Raw genomic sequence first — 18,624 nt, forward strand, 5'->3', positions numbered from 1 at the left:
TGCCCAGGTCCACGTTGTTTCCATTACACCACGGCCGCCGCTGCTGGTGGCTGAACAGCTTTATCTAAGGTGCTTATCTCGTGTTAATAGCTGCAGATCAACACGACCACAAAATGTCCTCACAGGCCTGCCCACCCTTTTCCTTTTCAAATGGATGAGAGCTGGCTTGACAAAACACATCTAGAAATGAATACAACTAGCCAACCAAGACACCCTGAGCAATTCCTCATCCCAAACCCCTCACTCAGCACTTTTCCCGACATTATCATCCCCCGTGGCTGTCAAGCTCCTGTAGAGAGCTGGGCTGGGGAAGGAAGGACCGGGCTGGGCTTCCTGGAAGCTCCTACGCATACTCAGCACAAGTGAAAGCAACCTGTTTACTGCTAAGCATAGTGAGCAAAGCGGCCGCTTAGATTGTATGCTTCAGGCCAATCAACATAGAAATGTTTCTTACATGGCCTTCCCGCTCCACACACACTGCATGTTTATCTGTGTAGGTAGACCTGCCTTAACCAGGAGTCACTGTAGGGGAGTCACACGTGGCCATCATGGGGAGCAAACCCCCACGCACTCTAACCTGCCCCTGAGCGGGCTTACTAGGGCAGCCGGAAGTGAGTGAATTCTTGACTTTGTGTAGAAACATTTCACTAGCCCAGGGAGTATGAGGGTACACTCATTAAAGCTGGGGATTAAAGCTGGGGACAGGAGAACAGGAAGGGTTTAGGTGAGGCTAGAAGAAGCAGCAGCAGAGCCTATGCTGGATTGCCTTAGCTCTCCGGGAGTCAGGGAAGAGGGCCTCAGAGACAGGTTCAGGGGATCAGCCTGGGATGAGCTGCCCCTGCCATTGCTCCCCTAGTATTGATTTTTTACAGAGAGGAAGAGAGAGGGACAGAGAGTTAGAAACACTGATGAGAAAGAATCATCAATTAGTTGCCTCTTGCACATCCCCTACTGGGAATGTGCCCGCAACCAAGGTACATGCCCTTGATCAGAATCGAACCCTGGACTTTTCAGTCCACAGGCTGATGCTCTATCCACTGAGCCAAACCGGTTTTGGCCAGCTGGGTTCTTTATCTTGAGGCTTTTATCTCTCTTGCAGGCGGGAGTCTTAGAGGAGGTCTCAGGAAAGGATTTCAGCAGGATATCCATCAGTTTCTTCCAGGGGCATGGTCTCCACTGATTGGTCAGTGCCAGGGCATTAGTCGCTGTCTCTGGTCCTGGCATTGCCCACCTGGTTTTTCTTTTTCTTTTTTTGGCTGTTTACTCAGTTTATTTTTTATTTTTATTTTTTAATTAAATTATTATCTGTGTACATATCTTACCATTCCCCCCCTCCCATTCATACCCTCCCTCCCCAGAGCTTTGTGTCCATTGGTTGTACTTATAAGCATGTATACAAGTCCTTCGGTTGATCTATTATCTCCCCCAGATCTCCCTACCCTCCCTGCTGTAATTTGACAGTCTGCGTGTTGCTTTACTGTCTCTATATCTATCTTTTGGTTCATCAGTTTATAATGTTCTTTATTATCCATAAATGAGTGAGGTCAAATGGTGTTTCTCTTTCATTGACTGGCTTATTTCACTCAGCATGATGTTCTCCAATTCTATCCAGGTTGCTGCAAATGATGAGAATTCCTTCTTTTTTATGGCAGCATAGTATTCCATTGTGTAGATTTACCATAGTTTTTGGATCCAATCATCTGCTGACGGGCACCTAGGTTGTTTCCAAATTCTAGCTATTGTAGATTGTGCTGCTATGAACATAGGGGTGCATATATCCTTTCTGATTGGTGTTTCTAGTTTCTAGTTTCTAGGAGTGGGATTACTGGGTCAAATGGGAGCTCCAATTTTAGTTTTTTGAGGAAACTCCATACTGTTCTCCACAGTGGCTGCACCAGTCTGCATTCCCACCAGCAGTGCACGGGGGTTCCTTTTTCTCCGCAACCTCGCCAACACTTGTCATTTGTTGATTTGTTGATGTTGGCCATTCTGACAGGTGTGAGATGGTACCGAATTGTTGTTTTGATTTGCATCTCTCGGATAATTAGTGACTTTGAGCATGTTTTCATGTGCCTTTTGGCCTTCCTTATGTCTTCTTTTGAAAATATTCTATTTAGGTCCATTGCCCATTTTTTAATTGGATCATTCATCTTCCTTTTATTTAGTTGTATAAGCTGTTCGTAGATGTTGGAGATTAAACCTTTATCAGTGGTAACATTTGCAAATATGTTCTCCCATACAGGCCCACCTGGTTTTTCTGCTTTTCTGAGCCTGGAGCTGAACTACAACTAAGGCCTAGATGTTATGTCTAGTCAGGTGACCTTCTGTATCCGGCTGTAAATGGCTCAGCCAGTTTTTTCAGCTTTGTCAGTTTCCCATTCCACTTGTGCGGGCTTACTGGTCTGTCTCACACTACTCTCAGGGGAAGTGGAGGTCTTGGGGTGCCATGAGGAAAATAACTTCCTGAGGCCCCCACGGGATGATGGGGTTTCAGCGAAAGCTTTATTAATGATGTAAAATTAAGGGGTTCCCCTCCAGACTCCCATCTCTGTCTGTCTTGTCATGGAAGAAGTCCAGCAGGGCCAGAATAAGGCCACTGCCCAGGATTTCTGTTCCATATGATTAAAGTCCAGTCCAGCATCTGCTGGCTTAGCTTCTGTTTCCAGCTACAGCCCACTGGGTGTGGGGTCCCCATGGCCATGGCCATCGGCTGCTTCAGGCCCCGTGGCTGTGGAGAGAGCACACTCAAGCACAGGGAGCGATAGAGAAAAGGGGAGGGAGCTCTTCCCGGACTTTTAACTTTCCAAGGTTTTGTGTGTTTCTGATGGGCTCCACCCTTTAGCCAATCCACTGTTTCCCAGGCCACACTGTCAGGCAAGCCCCGCCCCTTTGTCACTGACTTCACTGTGCGCGTGCCCATCTCCCCCCCTCCCCCTTTGCGGTTTGGTCCCGCCCCCAGTGACCTGCAGGGAGTGGAGCGGAGGTTCCCTGGGAGCATGGAGCTGTAGCTTCCTGGTGAAGCTGCCAGATGACCATGCTCACAGTGTCTGACTCTGCCTTTGCGCTCCTCCTATTATTAATATTAGTGACTAGCTAATTATGCTGATAACAGAACCACTCAGTGAAAGGTCAGTTCATAGGGACCGAAGGCCTCACTTTAGGAAGTCTCCTTCCGCACTGTGAGGCCACCAGCAAGAGTTCCTGGAACAAGTGCAGTTCTGCTGTTTCCTTCTCCCGCTGGATCACAGCGAAGCGCAAAGTCTTGTAGAATCTGGCCAGCCCTCTGCTGTCCCTGCGTGCTCTCCACACTTTGGCACCTTTTCCAGAAAGCACCTCCACTTCCTAGAACTTCCGAAGCAGAGTCATTTCCAAGGACATTGTTTTCCAGGCAGCATCGCATCCGCCCCGTGGGAAAGTGGGATGTGGGGACACACACAGACAAAGCACACCAGCCTTCCTGCGGCTCTTTCTCCTGAGTTCATTTTCTGGTCATGGAGTCAAGGTTGTAATCCTAAAAGAGCATCTGAAGCACCAGGCCAGAGTGAGGGTTTCCAGTAAGCATTCAATCAATGATTTCCTCCTCTCAACCCCTTTTTAACGCCTGTGTCGAGGTAAGAAGCATCCAAACCCTCAGAGGATTTTTATGAGTTGACTTGAGAAAACTGACAATTGCTGGGAAGCAAAATCTCAAGCGATTAAGAAACTGCTCCAGAGAAAGCAGTTTTGCAGCTTATTTTATTTTTTATTATTATTTTAAAATATATTTTTATTGATTTTTCACAGAGAGGAAGGGAGAGGGATAGAGAGCTAGAAACATCAACAAGAGAGAAACATGGACCAGCCGCCCCCGGAACACCCCCAACCAGGGATGTGCCCACAACCAATGTACATGCCCTTGACCGGAATCAAACCCGGGACCCCCCTAGTCCGCAGACCAACGCTCCATCCACTGAGCCAAACCGTTTTGGCTGTAGCTTATTTTACACACTAGAATCAAAGGAGGAGATGTAAGAGGTTACATGAAATGTGTTGATGGTACATTAAGGTAAGGGGGTAGGAGAAAGCAAAGTGGGGGAAACCCTGGGACTGGGTAAAAAGTGAAACAGAGACACATACTTCTTTTCCAGTGGGTATACGATAGTTAATAGTGACCATCTACAGCACATAGAGATGGCATGCAGGGAACAAGATAACATGAGGGGTCCCGGTCTCAGGCTATCACGGGAGCTTGTACCCTGAGGGGTCTGAAAAAGATTACTCTGACCATCCAAATGTATGTTATCAGGGATGGAAAACGATAACAGTCAGCTCAGTTAAGGTAAAAACTGACCTCTGGTCAAAGAAACTACAGACCCGGGACATGACTGTCCTCCATGACTCACATTTTCTGTTGTTGTTCGCCCATTTATTCAACTAAACCTTTTTTTATTCACTTATCTCAGACCGATGACTCAGATTCAGAAGTTTCCTCAGAGCAAGGGCAGTGAGAGGTCAGATTTGGGGGCTGACCACCAGAGCTAGAGATCCCTCCATGATTAAGTTTTGTTTTTTTTAAGTATTTTTTTATTGATTTCAGAGAAGAAGGGAGGGGAGAGAGATAGAAACACCAATGATGAGAGAATCATTGTGGATGTAGCCCGCTTCCCAGGCACATGCCTTGACCTCCTGGTGATGCTTAACCACTGAGCCACACCAGCGGGCCTTCCATGACTCACTTTCAGTTGGAATTTTTATGTTCACCCCAACCGATGTGGTTACTTCCGGCCTATCTGTAAAGTCCTCCATGCAGGCCCCTTCTGAGCTTGTCAGGTTTAGTACGTGGCCCCTTTTTCACCCACAAGGGAAGAGCACCCGAAGTGAAGGGCTTAGGTCCCTCTGTGCCAGCAACCGAGGACTGGGCAGGTGGAGCGTGGTGGGCATGGAAAGAAGCAGAGCTAGGCCAGAGGCAGGGGGCCAGGCATTGAGATTTTTGCCCGGAGAGCAATGGGGAGCCATGAAACTGGCAACAGCTATTTGAGGGAAGTTGGGAGGGTAGGGGAGGCGTAGCAGTGCCCCTGGGGTATCGTCACCAGCTTCTGGGTAAGGATGAGGACGGGCATGTCGATGCAAGAAACATCCAGATCTGTAGAGAATTTTCATGGGAGCTTATTTGAGCCAAACTGACTAATATGCCAGGGAACTAGGTCTCAAACGCTCAAGAGAGTAAATTTGCAGCTTCTTTTATGCATTTGAGATTAAGGAAGGGAAGATTGGAGAGACCAAAGTAGGGCCTGGGGATTGGATTGCAGGATGGTTAGCACGATGATGTGTCCTCTTGAGGGTTAATCCACCCTTTGAGGAGTATCACTTCTGGTATTTCAAAGTGTGTTAACCTTGGCACAAAAACAATGGACAGGCTGGCTTAGAACTCTTCAAGAAGTTCTAGGTCTGTGTCATGACACCAACCATGACCTGCCTTGTTAGGAATTTGATTAGCTCACCCTGTGAGGTTACTTTCCATTTTCCTAAAAAAAAAAAAAAAAAAAAAAAAAAAAAAAAAAAAAAAAAAAAATCCACAACCAATTACATTTGAACTTCAAACAAATAATTTTTTGTATAATTTTGTTGCATTGTCCCATACTGCATTGGGGAAGAATCCTGGCTTATCTGAGTGTAGATCTAACTGGATGTTTTGTATTTTTCTGGAACCCTGCCCTAGGAGGACAGCCAGGTCGGTGGCAGCAGGAGAGGGGCTGGAGGAACGAGAGGGACAGGCTGATGTTTGTGTTAGGGAAGGGGTAGCCAACAGGCAGTGGTTGATGGGAGGAAGGGTGGCCCTGGGAGCGGCTTCCAAGAATCCAGGCGGAACCAGACGGAGTGGGTGGGAAAACCTAACTGGATTGGTGGATCCAGAGAACTTTCTGGGCAGCCCAGCCCTCTGCAGCCCAGCCCCAAGGTTCCACTAATCGTCCACAAATTCCTCCTGCAGGTGCCTGATAGGAGAGCGGGTTAAACGCCTCATTCTGTAAATACAAAGTGCTCTGGGAAAAGGCCACTTCTTTGAGGAAGTTAGTGCATTTGTTTAAGCAGCCCCATCTCTGGGTGGAGTAGCCTTCAGCTCTCCTATCAGGCACCTGCAGGAGGCATTTGTAGATGATTAGTGGGACCCTGGGGCTGGGCTGCAGAGGGCCTGGCTGCCGAGAAAGTTCTCTGGGTCCACCAATCCACTTAGGCTTTCCCACCCACTCCTTCTGGTTCCTTCTGCCCAGCCAGAAGGCGGGCTCATGGCTGGCGAGCATAGCAGCGGTCGCAGGAGCTGCTCCGCCTCTGCGGCAGGCTAAGGACCCCTTGGGAAATGTCCAACTGCCGGTTTAGGCCTGCTCCCCGGAGTCGGAAATACCCTGAGGGGTCCTGGACTGTGAGAGGGTGCAGGCCGGACTGAGGGGACCCCCCCCCCACTTGCAGTGCACAAATGTTGTGCACCAGGCCTCTAGTTATCTATAAATATTAGTTAGCACTTTCCTAGACAAACTAGAGGCCCGGGGCACAAAACTTGTGCATGGATAGGGTCCCTAGGCCTGGCCATCGATCAGGGCCAATCAGGGCCTTCTGGCTGCTGCCAGCTGGGGCCTCCCTTTATTCCACCCCACCCCCTGGTGGTCAGTGCAAGTCATAGCAAGGGACTGAACTCCCAGTCTCCCGGTCGAACTCCCGAGGGAATACTTTGCATATTAGGCTTTTCTTTATATAGATAGATAGAGAATAGAAAGAATGGTGGGTCTGGATGTCCCAGGAGGGAAGCTTTGTCCTAGCTTTGCCACTGAATAGCCATGAGGCCCATCTCTTTACCTATACCGTCAGTGCTTCATAATGATGGTTCAGTCAAGGACGGACCACATGTGCAGGGTCCCATAGATTATAATGGGGCTGAAAATGTCCTATTGCCTAATGATGGTGTAACTTTCTAACACTGCAATACATTACTCACGTGTTTGTCGCGGTGCTGGCGTAAACAGGCGTATTGTGCTGCCAGTTGTATACGTGTGTAGCACACACTTCTGTACAGCCCCTAATACTTGATAATGATGATAAATGACTATGCCATACTTTTTATCATCATTTGAGAGTGTTCTGTAAACCAGTGTGTGGTTGTACGCTGGCAGCAGCCTCCTCCATCCCCTGCTTACCAAGTGTCTTGATTGCCTCATTGTCTCTTGTGCCTGATTTAATCTCCTGCTGTTTTGTACAATAACATGTCATACAGGTTTGTAGTCCAGGAGCAATGGATTATGCCCTACAGGCTGGGTGTGTCGCTGGCCGTACCATCTATACTTGTGTAAGCGCACTCTGTGACGTGCTCACAGTGACAAAACCACCCAACACATTTCTCAAAGCACATATCCCTGGTGTTAATCAGTAATTGGCTATAGATGAGTCTAAGCATACTGCTCCTCCTTTCTCTGACTTTTGAGACCTCAGGTAAAACCATCTATGTGAAAGCCTGAAAAAGGAGGGACCTTAGTGACTCTCCCCGCTACACAGAACTACCAGTGGGTTGGGCAAGAGCTCCTCTTCCCAGAGAGAAAGTGCGCCGCCCTTTGAGGAAAAGCTGGGCCAGGGACAGCCTGAGGGCCACCAGGACTACTTCCCTAACCGTCAGAACACCGGAGGGCTTTTGAAAGTATTTGCTAATGATTCTTTTTTTTAGATCCGTGTATTGGAATCTTCCGGGAGGCGGAAACAAATGCCCCCAGGCGAATCTGATTGTCAGCCAGTTTGGGTGCTCTAGAGACCCGGGCTCTGTCGAAATCAAAATCGCTTTAGTGGCTGTGTGACATTTGGGGTTATTACTACCTTCTCTGAGTCTTGGTAGCCTTATGGTTCCAAAGGGAACAATATAGGGTGGTAAGAAATAAAAACAATAGTTCTCAAATGCGTGGGACGTAGCAAACACTGTTAATTATTGTTATTGGTGGTGAGATGGAGGCCTAGAGATTCAGTGTGTAACACAACCTGCGTTTGGCCAGTGGTGTGATTGTGTTTGGAAGACTGCACAGGGCCTGGATGATGACTTTGCTGACGCCCAGGAGGCCCAGATTCCAGCTGTGTGCCCTCACACCCTGCCAGCTCCGTCAGGGACCTGGGCCCCCTAGGTTATCCTGACCTACTGGGGGATTCCAGCATGTGCAGCCCACTCCTCATAGTTCACTTGCATTTGTCTAAGCAACTCCACTCTCCAAAAAACACCCAGCAACCACTTTATTTCCTCTTATTTTATTCTCAGCCCAAGAGAGTAGCTACCCTAGGACCTTTCCTTACCAATAACTGCACCCGCTCCATAATCTCAATTCCAGGCACCCTTCACTCTAACCGCCATATCCCTCTCCAGCGCTATGACCCTGATTCCATGTTGATCCACATCAAGATGGACAACCTAGCTTGGCCCACATGGCTCCGTGGTTGAGCATCAACCAATGAGCCAGCAGGTCATGGTTGATTCTCAGTCAGGGCACATGCTGGGGTTTCGGGCTGGCTGTAGTACCTTCAACAATAAAGTTTGTTTTTTTTTAATTGACAATCTATGCATCTTATATGCTGTTCTTTGTCCTTCCCAGCCTCACTTCCCTTTAAAAAAAAATAATAATTTCTTTATTGATTAAGGTATCACATATTTGTCCTCAACCCCCCATTCCAATCCCCACCCCTACTCATGCTCCCACCCCCCTATTGTCCTCGACCACTGGTTAGGCTCATATGTGTGCACACAAGTCCTTTGGTTGATCTCTCCCTTTTATCCCCACCCTCCCTCTGAGGTCCAACAGTCTGACCCATGGCTCCTTGTCTCTGGGTCTGTTCTTGTTCATCAGTCTATGTTGTTCACCATTTCCCCTTCTCACTTCCCTTCTTAACCAGCTTAGATCCATTATTACAATCGCTCCTCACTCCTTTGCCTCTCTCTGCCTGTGGTACTCAGCAGGCAAAACCCCAGCTCTGCACCAACACAGTAGAAAGGGAGGAGAAAAACACGAGGTGCTGACTGATCTCACCTCCAGCTCATGAAGACTTAGGTTTTTCTGGTTCATTCATAATAACATTCCCATCCTAGGTTCAACAGCTTCTTTGCAACCTCACTCTCAACCTTGACCTTGCCTTACTATGTCACTGAGCAAAGAAAAGCAATCAGAGAACTGCCACCGGTATCTCCATTTGGTTATCAAATAGGCGACTGTTTCTCAAACTGTGATGTGCAAACAAAGCACAGGCAGTCTTGTTAAAGGCAGAGTCTGCTTTCAAGGGTGGGTGGAGCGCAGAGACTGCGCTGCTTAGGAGCTCGGGGTAATGCTGCTGCTGCTGCGCAGACCATACTCTGAGCGCTGAGGTCAGGCATCTCACCACTTCCAATCCACATCACTGTCCCCACCCTCCTCTGAAAGAGGATTCCGGCAGCTTCCTCCATCTCCCTCTGACAGCCCTCCTGCCCGCCCGCCCTCGCCCTCGAGTGCAGGTTCAGAGATCTCCAGCCTGTGAGTGCTGTTGTTGAGACAGGCTAGTAAGCCAGGACGACGAGAATGGGGAAACAGACAGTTAAACAGCCAAGCAATTCACAGCCATCTAATAAATTGGAAAATCCTCATCTTCTGTGACCACAAATACGTAAGAGTTTACACTTTTCCCCAACCAGAGGGTAAATAGCTTCAATCACTCCACTTAGGGACACAGACACAGAAACCCAATTGGTGCCATTTGCCAATCACCCACGCAGGCGCAGGTGAAGCTAAGGGATAAACCTCAGGAATATGCTATTGAGATCCTCCCCTAAGCCTCCCCCTAACACTCCCAGCCTTTAAAACCCCTCAGACCTCACTCTCCCCAAGCCCCAGTCTGTGTGCTTCCTACCGGGAGCATGCTGGCGTCTTTCCCTCCCTCCTCTTCTCCCCACAGGCATGCGAGTTCTGATCTCTAAGGGAGCCCGCCAGGCTTAAAACCAGGGAGCCATGGGCAGCAGCAGTTCGTTCTGGGCCCCCGAGGCCCCCTTTTCTCTGACTTCTCAGCCCAAACATCCCGGCTAGGCTCATTTCTCCACCAGTCCCTCTCCTGTCGCTTCTTCTGCCCTAGGTTCTTCCTGTCCCATTACCCACCCCCACCCCCTCCCCACACACACGCATTTTTTAAATAATTCTCACCTGAGGCTATTTTTTCCCATTGATTTTTAGAGAGAGTGGAAGGGAGGGACAGAGGAAAGGAGGGAGGGAGAGAGAGAAAGACATGGATGTGAGAGAGACACAACAATTGGTTGCCTCCCAAATCCACCCAGACCTGAGGGGGGATCAAACCTGCAAGCCAGGTAACTAACTGCCCCTTGACTAGGAATTGAACCCTTGGTCCTTCAGTGTGCAGGGCTACACTCTAACCACTGAGACACACTGGCCAGGGCTCACTGTCCCCTTTAATCAATGTCCTCCTGGATTCATGCTGTGAAACCTTTCCTGCACAAAGAACCCACACACTACCGGCTGGCCCTAGACAGACCTGCTCAGGACCAGGTCTCCTTTCTGGTATTAATGTAACACATTCCCCCCCCCCCCCCCCTTTTTTTAAAAAAATATATTTTATTGATTTTTTACAGAGAGGAAGGCAGAGAGATAGAAACATTGATGAGAGAGATTCATCGATCAGCTGCCTCTTGCACACCCCCTACTGGGGATGTGCCCGCAACCAAGGTACATGCCCTTGACCGGAATTGAACCCAGAACCCTTCAGTCTGCAGGCCGACGCTCTATCCACTGAGCCAAACCGGTTTCGGGGGCCCCCCCTTTCCCCCCCCCCCTCTAATCAGAAATTTAAAAGAGGGGCGGAGCAGGTTAGAGGGAGTCAATGGTGGTAGTGGTGGTGGGGGGTCAACCATAAAAAATTATTTTAAAAAAAAGAAAGAAAGAAATTTTTAGCTCTCCGGGTAAAGATGGCGGAGCGCGGGTACAGCTTTTCGTTGACTACTTTCAGCCCATCTGGTAAACTTGTTCAGATTGAATATGCTTTGGCTGCTGTAGCTGGAGGAGCCCCTTCAGTGGGAATTAAAGCTTCAAACGGTGTGGTATTAGCAACAGAGAAGAAACAGAAATCCATTCTGTATGATGAGCGAAGTGTACACAAAGTGGAGCCAATTACCAAACACATAGGCTTGGTATATAGTGGCATGGGCCCAGACTACAGAGTGCTTGTGCACAGAGCTCGAAAACTAGCTCAGCAATATTATCTTGTTTACCAAGAACCCATTCCCACAGCTCAGCTGGTACAGAGAGTAGCTTCTGTGATGCAAGAATATACCCAATCAGGTGGTGTTCGTCCATTTGGAGTTTCTTTACTAATTTGTGGTTGGAATGAGGGGAGACCATATTTATTTCAGTCAGATCCATCAGGAGCTTACTTTGCCTGGAAAGCCACAGCGATGGGAAAGAACTATGTGAATGGAAAAACTTTTCTTGAGAAAAGATATAATGAAGATCTAGAACTTGAAGATGCCATTCATACAGCCATATTAACCCTAAAGGAAAGCTTTGAAGGGCAGATGACAGAAGATAACATAGAAGTTGGAATCTGCAATGAAGCTGGATTTAGGAGGCTCACTCCAACTGAAGTTAAGGATTACTTGGCTGCCATAGCATAATGAAGTGACTGAAAATCTGGAATTGCAGATAATCTCTATACTTAAACATGTTTAAAGTATGTTTTGTTTTGCAAACTTTTTGCATACTCATTTCTACATGATTTAATGGATCAGTGTTTTTAAAATGATACTTATAACTCATAATAAACTGTTAAATCCAAAAAAAAAAAAAAAAAAAAAAAAGAAAGAAATTTTTAAAAAATACAAGGAAGAAAAACCCCAAAGGATTCCTCATTCATGATAAAGTTGTCAAGAAATTCTGTGAGCCACATAATTTCAATTTTCCAATAGCCGCATTTAAACAGTAAAAAGAAACAGGTAAAAATAATTATAATCTATTTATTTAATCCAACATATTTCAAAATATTATTTCAACATTTTAATCAGTATAAAAATATTACTGGAATTTTTTTCATCTAACATCTTTATTTTATTTTTTATAATATTTTCTTAAAAATATATATTTTTTTATTTCAGGAAAGGGAGAGGGAGTGGATTGGCTGTCCCCTGCACACTCCACACAGGGGGCCTAACCTACAACCTGTGCATGTGCCCTCGACTAGAATCGAACCTGGAAACCAGCTAGGGCTTGAATGTTTATTTAGATGTTATAAAACGTACAGTTGAAAAAGTAGATTTCACATACCAGGTTCTTTATGTGAATTCAAAACGTATTTGAGTGTTTTCCAGTAACTGAAACAATTTTCAATTTTTATATCTAAATATAAATGAATTAAAATTAAATAATGTAAAATTCAATTTCTCGGTTGTACTGTAAACTAGCTGTATTTCAAGCCTATCCAATAGCCACACATGGCTACTGACTACCACATTGGACCATACAGACCCATTGATACATACAGTTATCATTCCGGGGAAGACTACAGCGGGGAGAGCTTATGTCATAAGTCATCTCAGGTCCACCCGCCAGGTGCCTGTCCTGAGGCCTGCACTCAGTACTTTTTATTGAAATGAGTTTATTCCCGAGTTAAAAATGGTTTCTGTAAAGACACAATCAGTTCCCAAGCATGACCACTAGGGGGCAGGCTCTGGCTAGCATCACTGGACAAGGAAAAGGGGAAGCCTAACAGTTTTCTGAGAGCTGGAGGATCCTTCCTGCCGTTTTTTCATACTGGTCACGGCCCGTTCCTAAAACCAACCAAGTGGCTCGCAGGAACATTTACAAAGGCAGACCAGAAAAAATCAGAATACAAGCACTGCAGTCACCCCCCAGCCCCCATCCCATCCTGTTTCTGCAATAGGGATTCAACCCACTGCTGCTCACACATATCCAGGGGTGAAAAATGCGAATGTTGTTGCTGATGTGTACTGTCGTTATTCTCCAAACAATACAGTATAACTATTTACATAGCATTTATACTGTGTTAGGTATTATAAGTAAACTAGAGATGACTAAAGTGTATGGGAGGATTGTGTAGGTTATAGGCAAACACTATGCCATTTTATTTACTTATTTATATGTGTGTGTGGTGTGTGTGTCAGTGTGCATGTGTGTACAGGGTGGGCAACAGTACATTTATAGTTGTCCATATGGAAAATAATACAATAATAAATAATAATATAAGAATCAACTCTGCATTCCATGTACTCAACAACTGCAAGCCCACCCTGTGTATGGGGTGTGTGTGTGTGTGTGTGTGTGTGTGTGTGTGAGCGCGCAGTGGCAGGCATGCTGTGACCATTTCCAGGAAGTAAAAGAGCTCGGGGTGTTCTGGAAACTTCAAGGAACCAGTGTAGCTGGAAACTGGTGAGCACTGGGGTGTGGCTTAGGAGGAGCCTGGGGAGGTGGGTGGAGCACAGATCTGTAGGACTTCTAGGGTCATAAGGACTCTGGATTTTATCCTATAGGGAAACTGTTGACTGGTTTTGAGCAGGGGAAGGACATGATTGGGGTCGCGTTCCCCAGCTCTGAGTGGAGGAGGGGTTGGAGGGTAGAGCATGAGAGCAGGGAGGCCAGCTCAGAGCTGTCTCAGGTATCCGGTGAAAGGTGATGGCCAGCTGTGGGATCCCTTATCACGTCCCATGTGGTCAGGGTTCCGTGTTGTGGAGAAGGCGCACACAAATGAAGAGACTGGAAAAGAGTTAATTTGGGAAAATGGGGGCCCAGGGGGAGTCCACCTTTAGGGGGAGGACTATCACCACTCTGGCCTTCCTATCCCTTTATTGAGGCCATGGGAAACACCCATATCCTTTTGGCAGGAAATTCCAATAACAGACAATCAGCAAGAATTTACATATGGTTAACAGGTGGAGGTTGCTTTCACTACCAAACTCAACTAAACAGTGAGTGATTAGCTCCGACCAGAGTCATTAAGGCTGGCCAGCCTTCCGGATTCCCTTTTCACATCTACTAGTGACAATGTTCGGTTTCCTGCCCGCTGCCATCCCAAGCCCACACGCTGTCTCTAGCCTCGCCTGGCGGGCTCTCTTCCATTTGGCCCCCGTGTCCATCTCCGCCCTTCACCGCGCGTGGAGCTGGCCAGCGCGGGCACATCGATGGGCCGGCTCTTCGTCGGTGGAGAGCCCCATAGAGGAGGGAAGGAGGCGAGGGGTCTGTGGGGTCAGGTTGTTTGGTCTTCTTCTCTGAAGGGTCACCACGGCCTGGCTCATCCCTCCACCAGAGGTGCCAGCTCCCGTCAGATGGCCCTGCCCAGACAGCTCTGTCCCTGCAGGCTCCATCGCTGCTCCTCCTCCACCTGTCAGCCTGGGGGTGGTGGCAGAGCCCGATGGTCAGCCCTGGGAGCTGCGCTGCCCACAGCCGTGGGGAGGAGCCCTTCACAGAGCTGCCTCCCAGTTACCGGTGTGAGCGTGCTATCTGTTTCCTGGCAGGCTCCCTACCCTGGTTGGCAGCACAGTATCGGCAGAAAGAGCCCGCACTGTGCAGTCAGATAAAGCAGGACTGAGTTCTGGCTCTGTCACTCACTAGCTCTGTAATGAGCTATGTCACTCAGCCTCCCGGAGCCTCAATTGTTCATCTCTAACGTGAGGACACTGTTGCCTTCCTGATAGAGTCGTTAGGATGATGAAATCCTGCTTGTGAGGGCTTGGTGCAGGCTCGGGGCACAGTCGACCTTCATGCATGTTTGTTTTGTTGTTCTTCCTTCCCTACAGCCCAGCGAACACTTATCACCCTGCCTGGGCCAAACAGGGTGCGGGCACTGGGGCAGGGAGACTGGAAGCACGGGGAGCACAGTCCTGTAAAGGAGATACAACCCCCCACCCCCACCCCTATCCCACCCCCAGATTCCCCCATCGTTCAACATGCAAAGAGTAAGGGTTACTTTTCAAGCCACTTCTTTCTTTTTGACTGCGATGTGGTGGGCGTTTTTTCCGGGTCTGTAGATGGAGTAGTGACCAGAATTGCAAAGAGTTGTGGTAATCAGAGAGGGGTTGGGCCCTGGCCAGGTAGCTCGGTGGGTTAGAGCATTGTCCCAATATGCCAAGGTTGGGAGTTTGATTCCTGGTCAGGCACATATAAGAATCAACCAGTGACTGCATGAATAAGTGGAACAACAAACCGATGTCTCTCTCTCTCTCCTCTCTCCCTTCCTCATTCTCTAAAAGCAATAAAGTTTTTAAAACTTAAAAAGAGGAAAGGGGTTGAAAGAGGAGGTTGAATTAATTTTAGCTTTTGAGGAGCTGTGCCAGAGGTAGGCATACCAGCCTCCTGGGACTGAACTCCCCTGCCCCTTCCTCGCCCGGAAGAGCCTGCAAACTCCCCAGACTGAGACTCCGGGTCTTAATGAGCTAGTTACTCCTGGGAGTGAGTTAGAGAGCCCCAGTGTGCGGGGCTGAAGGCACCGGGATTCCCCAGGTGTGGTGTGACAGCGGGGGCGGGGGGGGGGAGGGGGGACAAAAAAACCCAGGCCTGTGACCAGTGCGGGTTCACTGAAAGGAGGCACGTGATGGCTGGGCACATGACAAACACCAGAAAGCTGAGCTGAGATCGTATTAAAAGCCAAGGGATGTGAATATAATCGTGCAGACACTGGCTTTGAGCAAGGGGCAGACTTGATTCGATCCTGGGCTCCCAAAGGCGTTGACAACTATGTTCTAAGGTTGTCGGGAGCTGGAGAGGCCTGCAATGAGCCCATTAGGGGGATGGACCAGGAGGGGAAGGGTCACGCCCTTGGTGTGCACTCATCATAGATCTGTCAGAGCACCCACAGGGCTAGACAAATGATACAAAATGCAAAAACATCAGTGAACATTTAATAAGCCACTGTGATGAATTGGGCACAGCATCCTTTACTTGAGTCACCATATTTGATCCTCAAACTAGCTTCCTGCAGGTTACCTGCCCCTTTACAGAGAGAATGAGGCTCTCCTGCCTGCCCTACCACTGGGGACAACCAGGGAGAAGACGGGCACAGAGATCTGGCGCTCAGGAGGGAAGTTAGGCCCAGCAGATGTGGCTCAGTGACTGAGCTTTGACCCATGAACCAGGAGTTCATGGTTTGAGTCTTGGTTTGGGGCTCGATCCCCAGTAGGGGGCGTGCAAGAGGCAGCCTATCTATGATTCTCTCTATCACTGATGTTTTTCTCTCTCCCATCCTCTTTCTATAAAATCAATAAAAACGTTTTTTTAAGTGGGAAGTTGGGGTGGACATTTCTCCCTGGGAGTAATGAGTTACATTTCAAGTGACAGCTGAAGTCAGGGAAAGCAGGGAATGAAACTGAGAAGAGGAAGAGGCCAAGTAACGGCTTCTGGGGATCTGGACGTGTGAGTGACAGCAGCAGCCGGGGACGCTTGTGAGGGACCTGAGAGGAGAACCAGGAGACAGGGAAGGTGGAGAAAGAAGAAGCTTCTGCTCAAAGGTTAAGTGACAGAAACTGAGCAGTGACAAACAGGTTTGAAGTGCAAGGGGTCAGAGCCAAATTAGGATGGAATAATGGGGCAGAGTAACCTGAACTAGATGGAAAGTTTTTTTGCTTTTTAAAAAAATATATATTTTATTGATTTTTTACAGAGAGGAAGGGAGAGGAACAGAGAGTTAGAAACATCGATGGGAGAGAAACATCGATCAGCTGCCTCCTTCACACCCCATTCTGGGGATGTGCCCACAACCAAGGTACAAGCCCTTGACTGGAATCGAACCTGGGACCCTTCAGCCCGCAAGCCGATGCTCTATCCATTGAGCCAAAGAGGCTAGATGGGAAGTTTTACTGTTTTAATAAAATGATAGTTTTTATTAATAGAGTAATATACTTTTATTATCGAAGGTCAGAAAATATTTTTTAAGTGTGAAAAAAGAAAAGGAAAATAAGTGCCCTAGCTGGTTTGGCTCAGTGGATAGAGTGTCATTCGGCAAACTGAAGAGTCTTGGGTTCGATTCTGGCCAAGGGCATGTACATTGGTTGGAGGCTCAATCCTTGGCCCTGGTCTGGGTGTGTGGGGGAGGCAACCAATGGATGTGTCTCTCTCAATCGATGTTTCTCTCTCTGTCTCTCTGCTTCTCTTCCACTCTCTAAAAATCAACAGAAAATATCCTTGGGTGAGGATTAACAAAACAAAACCAAACAAAAAAAGTGCCCTAGCTGGTTTGGCTCAGTGGATAGAGAGCATCAGCCTTTGGACTGAAAGGTCCTGGGTTCGATTCAGGTCAAGAGCACATGCCCAGGTTGCTGGCTCAATCCCCAGTAAGGGGCATTCAGGAGGCAGTTGGTCAAAGATTCTCTCTCATCATTGATGTTTCTCTCCTTCTCCCTTCCTCTCTGAAATCAATAAAAATATATTAAAAAGAAAGGAAGAAAGGAAGGAAGGCAGAGGAAAAAACAAGTGATACCACATGAGCCATTCAATCAAAGATCATCACTGGTAGCATTTTAGATTTTTTTTTTCTATGCATCTTTATTTTAGCAATCATATCAATTATACAAAATTTATAGTTTTGAATCCTGCCCCTCCCCCAATACTTTATGTTAAAATGTAAAATTTTACCCACAGTACTAGTTTGAGTATTTAGGCTGCAAGTATCAAAAAATACACAACTAAAAGTGGCCTGAACAATCAGTACAGTTTCTGTCTAACAGAATGAGAAGCCGGGGACAGGGCAATCCAGACTGGTTACTCAGGGGCTTGGCTCCATCTCATGTTTGCTCTGTCCTGTTCAGTGTGTTCGAAAATCCTCTCCAACTGCTCCCTCATGGTCCTAAAATGGCATCACGGGCAGATGATGGCACCCTGCAGCAAGAAGAGAACATGTATCCCCTTTCAACAACTAGGAGGACCTCCCTAGAAGGCCTTCAGCCTATTCCCTCCCCGTCTACAGCTGTGCTACCTGAACTAATTGGCTTGATCACTCAGGGCCTTAATATTCTGATCTGTGCAATGGGAATTATCATCATATTTGATTCATAGATTCTTATGAGAGATGAGATTAATCTGTGTGAGTGCCTGGCTCATGATGTATACTGTATAAACATTTGCTATTATTACCCAATGGCAAGAATTGTGTCACGTTCCTTGGTCTAACCAATCACGTGGCCAGGCCATGAGTATACCTGTTGACTTGGAACAATCAGGACCACCTACCAGAGCCAGGGAGGGGCTCACCTGGAAGCCATGGTGGTTCACTGGAGAGCTGGCCAAACAAGGGTTAACAAGAGAAAAAGGGGCGTGTCAAACGGGGTTAATAAACCAACAGGATCTGCCACATCCTATTGCGTGTTTTTTTTGTTAATCCTCCCCCAGGATATTTTTTCCACTGCTTTTAGAGAGAGTGGAAGGGAGAAAAGGAGGGAGAGGGAGAAAGAGAAAGAGTGAAGAGAGATAAACATCCATGTGAGAGAGACACATTGATGTGACAGAGAGGCATGAATCCATGCACCGGGCCCCCAGTGTTGAGGTAAAGGCAGAACAGAATCTATAAAAGGACCCAGGGTTAAGGGAAGCATTTAAGGCAGGGAGGTGGAGATAATCCCTGCACATATGGCGAGGGAAATGGTGGCCAGGAGAA

The 18,624-nt window shown here is 47.6% G+C and overlaps 2 protein-coding genes across 2 annotated transcripts in view; both read left to right on the forward strand.

The window, feature by feature from the left end:
• PNKD (PNKD metallo-beta-lactamase domain containing) overlaps positions 1–18,624 on the forward strand; it is a 63,587-nt gene that overhangs the window by 22,457 nt on the left and 22,506 nt on the right. The gene's annotated exons all lie outside the window — the stretch shown is intronic.
• On the forward strand, positions 10,927–11,813 carry LOC311626594 (proteasome subunit alpha type-2). Its single transcript, XM_084892194.1, has one exon. It carries the CDS (start codon positions 10,940–10,942, stop codon positions 11,642–11,644), a length of 705 nt encoding a protein of 234 aa, XP_084748320.1. The 5' UTR covers positions 10,927–10,939; the 3' UTR covers positions 11,645–11,813.

This window comes from Pipistrellus hanaki (assembly GCF_964339955.1).
Source record: "Pipistrellus hanaki genome assembly, chromosome: 8".
Taxonomy (NCBI): Eukaryota; Metazoa; Chordata; class Mammalia; order Chiroptera; family Vespertilionidae; genus Pipistrellus; species Pipistrellus hanaki.